Below are 7,560 nucleotides of genomic sequence, written 5' to 3'. Positions count from 1 at the left end.
GCCTCTAGGGCACATTTCCTTCACGAATACCATCGTCCTATATATCAATATTTATCTCTCAACCATTTCGAGACTCCTCGTCATGTCCGTGATCTCATCCGGGACTCCAAACAAAATTCGGTCACCAAATCACATAACTCATATAATACTATATCGTCATCAAACGTTAAGCGTGCGGACCCTACGGGTTCGAGAACTATGTAGACCTGACCGAGACACCTCTTCGGTCAATTACTAATAGCGGAACCTGGATGCTCATATTGGTTCCTACATATTCTATGAAGATCTTTATCGGTCAAACCATTATGACAACATACGTTATTTCCTTTATCTATCGGTATGTTACTTGCCCGAGATTCAATCGTCGGCATCTTCATACCTAGTTCCATCTCATTACCGGCAAGTCTCTTTTCTCGTTCTGTAATACATCATCCTACAACTAACTCATTAGTCACTTTTCTTGCAAGGCTTATTATGATGTGCATGTAACACCCCGGATATGATTTACCTAATATGTAATCCAACTCTTGCCGTTTCCAGTGTTAAGTTATTTTATTTTCTCGGGTTCGGGTTTTTGTCTCCGTGTGTTGTTGCCGTTGTCATGCATCTCATATCTTGTCATCATGTGCATTGCATTTGCATACGTGTTCGTCTCATACATCCGAGCATTTTTTCCGTTGTCTGTTTTGCTTTTCGGCGCTCCGTTCTCCTCCGGTGGTCATTTCTATCTTTCTTTCGTGTGTGGGGGTTAAACATTTTTGGATTGCACCGAGACTTGCCAAGCGGCCTTGGGTTACTACTGGTAGACCACCTATCAAGTTTCGTACCATTTGGACTTCGTTTGATGCTCCAACATTTAACCGAGGGACCGAAAAGGCCTCGTGTGTGTTGCAGCCCAACACCCCTCCAATTTGGCCCAAAACTCTCTCCATCATCTAGAGCGTTCGATCACGATCGCGTGGCCGAAAACCGCACCTCATTTGGACACTTCTAGCTCCCTCTATGCCTATAAATAGGTCCCCTCCGAAATTCTCGTTTTCCTCTCCCCGAAGCCCTAGATCCGTTCCTCCGCGCGCCGGACATTGTCCGGACCACGCCGGACACACCGCCGGCAACCACTCCCGCGCCGCCACGTCACCGCTGCCGACCCGCGCGCCGCCGAGGCCCGACGGGCCCAGATCCGGCCCTCGCAGCCCGCTTCCACGCGTCGCCGCCTACAGCGCCCCGCCGCCTTCTTCCCGCCGTCCGGCGACCCCGCGCCGCCGCACGGAGCCGACGCCGGCCGCCGCACCCTCGCCGGCGACCGCGCCGCCCCAACGGAACACCGCCCGCTGCCGCCAATCCGCGCCGGAGCCGCGCCCGACGGCCGCCGCCACCGTCTCGTCCTTCCTCTCGCCGGCTCCGGCTTCCCCCGCGCCGGAGCGGCGTCTCTTCTTCGCTGGAGTAGGGATCCTCGCCAGCGACCTCGGATTTCTTCGCGGGTGAACAGTGGATCTCGCCGGGAGAACAGTAAACCCTAGATCCGCGAGGTGATGAATTTCTCTAAGTCCCCGATTTCCAGATTCAAATGCCCTTGTTCATCGTGCCGTAACTTTGCACCAGTAACTCCGTTTTGCGTGTATAGCATATCAAAATGTTCGTCTCAAAGGGCACATCATTTCATCTCATTGCATAATTTTCATTTGAGTTCATCTTGATGCCCGAAATGCTGTTGGAAGAGTGCTATTTGAGTTAGTTGTCAGATCTGCTGCTCCAAATGGCTATTTGTCATTTTTGCCATGATTATTGTGTGCATGATATGCCCCTGAGCTCTACATGAGTTTTGTTATATGCTTTGCCATCTTTCCAGAGGTGCAATCCATGTATTTTTGTGATGTGTGTGGTTATTAGCACAAGCTTGCAAAGTGGAGCATTTGTTAATGCTGATTTCAGGGACTTAGCAATTCCACTAAGTCCTTGATCTATTTTTATCAATATCCCATATGTCCATGTTGTTTCCTAGTGATCCGTGTCTCTTTTGAGGATGATCAGTAAGGATGATTTGTTAATATTGTAGTGCTCTATCCATCCATGTCTTTGTTTGCAATTATGGAGCACCCTAGCTTGAGTCAATCGAGCTCTACTTTTGCTATTTCGTAAATCTGGACAGATTGTCTACTTGTTAGCGATTTTGCCGAGGATGTTGTAGTTGATCCGTGCATGCTATGTTATTGTTCTTGCCATGCCTATCTTGTATAATGTGTATTATTGATGGGTGTATGCTTAGATTGTCATGAAATGCTCTGTAGTGAGTGCATCGAGCTTGTAAACATGCCTACTTAATATCTGTTTTGCATGCTCCAGTTTTTCACTAAGTCTGTGATCTGATTATGTTTTTGTCATGTTCACATGCTTGCAATTGTATTCTATGATCCCTTTAAGCTCTTTGAGTAGCTCCATGCCATGCTTTACTTTACCATGTTAAGTTCCTGTAGCATCTAGTTTTCATGCTCCAAAGTGTGCTACCTGATCTGAAATTCTAGACAAGTGTTAATTTCACCAAGTCTGAAATCTGTTTACCAATTGCACTTTTGCCATGCTTGTTTGAACCTGTTAATGGATGAATTGGCCGTAGCTCAGTGTTCATCTTTTGTTAAGATTCATGAGTGGATCCCTGTCATGTATTTTGTTGCCATGTTTGGGTGCTGTAGCATGTTTGTCTTGTTGCATTTAGATGGCTACTTGCTGTTTATCGCAGACCGGTGCCATATTTGAATTGCTTGCCATTTCCAAACCGTGTCTCCGATTCTGGTGTTCTTTATATCGATTTCAACCGAAATCACCTCACCTTTCCAGTGGCACACTTGGATTTCCAAGTTAAGTCCAGGTTTATTCATTCCTTGTCAAATCTTGCATATGCATTACATATCGCATCCCGCATAGCATTCCATATTTGCATCATGTTGTTTGAGCTTTGCACGTGGTTGATTGTGTCCTTTTTGCTTGTTTGTCTTGTTTGGGTAGAGCTGGGAGACGAGTTTGCTAATGAGGAGCCCGTTGAGTTTGCTTTCGAGGATCCAGTCAACTCTGACAACTTTGCAGGCAAGATGATCATACCCTCGAAATCACTTCTATCTTTGCTTTGCTAGATGCTCGCTCTTTTGCTATGCCTATGCTACGATGCCTACCACTTGCTTATCATGCCTCCCAAATTTCCATGTCAAACCTCTAACCCACCATGTCCTAGCAAACCGTTGATTGGCTATGTTACTGCCTTGCTCGGCCCCTCTTATAGCGTTGCTAGTTGCAGGTGAAGATTGGAGATCGTTCCTTGCTGGAACATTATTTTCTTGTTGGGATATCATTATATTATCTTGTTATCTTAATGCATCTATATACTTGGTAAAGGGTGGAAGGCTCGGCCTCTCGCCTAGTGTTTTGTTCCACTCTTGCCGCCCTAGTTTCCGTCATATCGGTGTTATGTTCCCGGATTTTGCGTTCCTTACGCGGTTGGGTAATAATGGGAACCCCTTGATAGTTCGCCTTGAATAAAACTCCTCCAGCAATGCCCAACCTTGGTTTTACCATTTGCCACCTAGCCTCTTTTTCCCTTGGGTTTCCGGAGCCCGAGGGTCATCTTATTTAACCCCCCCGGGCCAGTGCTCCTCTGAGTGTTGGTCCACCTCGTCAGCCGCCGGTGGCCACCAGGGGCAACTCTGGGCTGGCCTACCGAAAGTTTGGACAATCTGAGTGTGCCCTGAGAACGAGATATGTGCAGCTCCTATCGGGATTTGTCGGCACATTCGGGCGGTGTTGCTGGATTTGTTTTAACTTGTCGAAATGTCTTGTAACCGGGATTCCGAGTCTGATCGGGTCTTCCCGCTAGAAGGAATATCCTTCATTGACCGTGAGAGCTTGTCATGGGCTAAGTTTGGGACTCCTCTGCAGGGATTTGAACTTTCGAAAGCCGTGCCCGCGGTTATGGACAGATGGGAATTTGTTAATGTCCGGTTGTAGATAACTTGAACCTTAACTTAATTTAAAATGAATCAACTGTGTGTGTTACCGTGATGGTCTCTTCTCGGCGGAGTCCGGGAAGTGAACATGGTGTTGGAGTAATGCTTGACGCAGGTTGTTCTCTAGTTCTTCGTTCGCTCTTTGCCTTCTCTTCTCGCTCTCTTTTGCGAACAGATTAGCCACCATATATGCTAGTCGCTTGCTGCAGCTCCACATATTACCTTGCCTTACCTATAAGCTTAAATAGTCTTGATCGCGAGGGTGCGAGATTGCTGAGTCCCTGTGGCTCACAGATTACTTCCAAACCAGATGCAGGGCCTGATGACTCTGTTCCAAACGACGCGCTTGAGCTCAAGTGGGAGTTCGACGAGGACTCACATCGTTACTATGTGTCTTTCCTTGATGATCAGTAGTGGAGCCCAGTTGGGGCGATCGGGACCGTGTCGCATGTTGGGTTGATCTTTTATTTTGGCACCGTAGTCGGGCCATGAGTGATTGGATGATGTAATGCTATTTATGTACTTTGTTTGACGTGGCGAGTGTAAGCCAACTATGTACCTTACCCTTTTATTATTCGTATTACATGGGATGTTGTGAAGATTGCCTTACTTGCGACATTGCTTTCAATGCGGTTATGCCTCTAAGTCGTGCTTCGACACGTAGGAGATATAGCCGCATCGAGGGCGTTACAGTGCATTACCGAGAAGGCCCAGAGATACCTCTCCGGTACTCGGAGTGACAAATCCTCATCTCGATCTATGCCAACCCAACAAACACCTTCGAAGATACCTGTAGAGCATCTTTATAATCACCCAGTTACGTTGTGACGTTTGATAGCACACAAGGTATTTCTCCGGTATCCGGGAGTTGCATAATCTCATAGTCGAAGGAATATGTATTTGATATGAAGAAAACAATAGCAATAAAACTGAACGATCATAATGCTAAGCTAACGGATGGGTCTTGTCCATCACATCATTCTCCTAATGATGTGATCCTGTTATCAAATGACAACTCATGTCAATGGTTAGGAAACCTTAACCATCTTTGATCAATGAGCTAGTCTAGTAGAGGCTCACTAGGGACACGGTGTTTGTTTATATATTCACACATGCATCAAGGTTTCCAATCAATACAATTCTAGCATGAATAATAAACGTTTATCATGAATAAAAAAATATAAAATAACAACTTTATTATTGCCTCTAGGGCATGTTTCCTTCACTTAGACCATGAGAACATAGTATACCAACATACCGGATGGTTACTTTGAGATTGCCAAACATCACACCGTAACTGGGTGCCAATAAAAATAACTTACAGGTGTATCAAAAAAGTATTGTTGTGGATATAATCCTAACAATAGTGCATGGCGTATGTATATATATGGAGGCAATCAAATCTACCAATCAGTGCGGACGGGAGTACGCATATGGATTTATACTAGTTCAGGCCCTCCCCGGTGAAGGTAATACTCTACCGCTGTGATGCTCTTAGCTCTTGGTATAAGGTACGATATATCGATGTTCAACCTTCAGCCCAATGCTCCCATTCCTCCTTAAATAGAGTGTGTTAGGATGAAGGCCATTACAGACATGTATTAATGCTATTCATGGTCTCATATGTGGCCGACTGTTTCTTGACTATTATTGTTAGTAATTGTCGTTTTTAACTAAATTATATCATAATTGGGTAACTGAAGTCATTAAGCATCGTGGGTGGCATTGGTATCCTAGGTTGTAGTCGACTATAAGCACTATTTCATTTGAGATCATCTTAAAAACATTTTTCTATATCAAAATTTGGTGTCAACACACGCCTTATCTAGCAGAAACTCCTATGCATCATCTTGTTGTACTGCAGCCGGGAGATCTGCCGCCTCATGGTGCAGAAATTTCAAGTAACCTTTTGTAGACGTAGACGTAGCATTACTCCAAAATATTACCCCCAAAGTGATACTTTTTGTTAGGTCCCACAAATGATAGTTTTTGGCAATTTACTGCACGAGGATAATTGGTTCTCTCCTTCTAATACTTGGCTACATTTGGTCCCGATGACTATAATTCCTATGCTTGTAGATGAATAAAGGATGTTTGAAGTGTCAAAAAAAAAGAAACACGCCTTGTCTAGCAGATGCTCCTATGCACCATCTCATTGTACTGCAGCGAGGAGATCTGCCGCTGCATCCTCATCTGCGAGTAGAAGTTGGCGATGAACTCCTCCGCCTTGACGTCCACCCCGGCGTCCTCGCCGTCCTCTTGTTCCACGGCGCCGAAGTCCGCGCAGCTCGCTCCCATCACCGCCCGCTGGAGCAGCTGCTCCTCCGCGCAATCGTCGAGGTTCTCGACGCCGTACTCGCTCAGCCCGGCACCGTGGCCGTCCCCGACGCTGCCCGCGACCCTCTCGAGCGGGTCGCAGAAGAAGTAGCGGTCGCCACTGTAGTCGTCGGGGGTGTCCGGGACGGCGGGGGCGATGCAGGGGATGAAGCGGAGCACGCGCGCGGAGGGGGCGCGGAACCGGAACGCCGGAGTCTCGTCGATGGAGAACTCGCGCTCACCGTAGCGCAGCCGGTCGCTGCGCCCGCTGCACCCCAGGGTCTTGAGCAGGCCGAGACCGTGCACGACGATTCCCTTCCGCGCCCGGAGCGCCGCCAGCCGCAGCAGCCGCCACGCCCGCCCTCGTATCGACGCCCTTCTCGTCGCCTTAGGCGTCGTCGTTGCCATTGTAGTGCTGTCTACCAGAATGGCAGCCTCCCCTGTTGCTTGCTGCAATGCTGCTCTGCTGTTTCGCTTCTACTACCACGCTAAGTTACTGATGAATGAGATGAGTGGGGCAGTGCTGCATAAATAGGGAGCTGGCAGCTGGCTTTGCTTGTGCTGTGTGTCGTGTGGCGGGAGCCGGAGCGCGACGTGAGAGAAGAGAAGCGAGCGCGTTTGTTTGGCTGCTTGCTTCGTGGTTGGCACAGAGCTGGAGGCTAGAGCGGCGGGGTGACTACTGACTAGGGTCGTGTCGTGTGGGCGTCCGCCAGGGAAGGGTGGACGCATAGTACGCGCCGGATCGACCAGACGGACGGCGGGAAGGAAGCGATGCGTTTCTGGACGTGGGTTCAGTTTCCAGCTCCTGGTTTTCCGAACACGGTTTTGTTTTGCCTGCCAGAGTACTGACGGCAAACTGTGAAGAGTGAAGACTGGGACCTGCTGGATTTACGTGCTTTTTTTGGCGGCCAATTTACGTGCTTTCCTTGGTGCTTCGTGCTACGTTTTGTTGTATACATGGCCTCAACTGTAGTTTTCTTGGCGCAGACAAAGCTTTGCCGTGGATTTTGCTTCCAGTCCCGCCTCAGTTCTAGTAGTGAGATAGTGTCAAAGGTCGATTTGTAGTACAGGAACATGTACAAAAAATAAAGGTAGTATCTTAAGGCATCTCCAACCCGACCCTCAAATCCGACACCGTATCCGTTCGTGGACAGGTGTGCAAAGTTTAATAAACTAAATAGGTTCTATTAAACAAGACAGATTTCAACATAATTCGCATAGAACAAACGATATTTTGCCGCTCCTTTGC

At 47.7% G+C, this 7,560-nt stretch overlaps 1 protein-coding gene across 1 annotated transcript; it reads right to left on the bottom strand.

Moving 5' to 3' along the window:
* Nucleotides 1–5,924: 5,924 nt before the first annotated feature.
* Nucleotides 5,925–6,910, bottom strand: LOC119288793. Its single transcript, XM_037568331.1, has one exon. It carries the CDS (start codon nucleotides 6,717–6,719, stop codon nucleotides 6,123–6,125), a length of 597 nt encoding a protein of 198 aa, XP_037424228.1. The 5' UTR covers nucleotides 6,720–6,910; the 3' UTR covers nucleotides 5,925–6,122.
* Between the last annotated feature and the right edge of the window lie 650 nt (nucleotides 6,911–7,560).

Source organism: Triticum dicoccoides, chromosome 4A (assembly GCF_002162155.2).
Source record: "Triticum dicoccoides isolate Atlit2015 ecotype Zavitan chromosome 4A, WEW_v2.0, whole genome shotgun sequence".
Classification (NCBI taxonomy): Eukaryota; Viridiplantae; Streptophyta; class Magnoliopsida; order Poales; family Poaceae; genus Triticum; species Triticum dicoccoides.
Note: the sequence above shows the minus strand (reverse complement) of the source record. Positions and strands in the feature narration are given on the sequence as shown.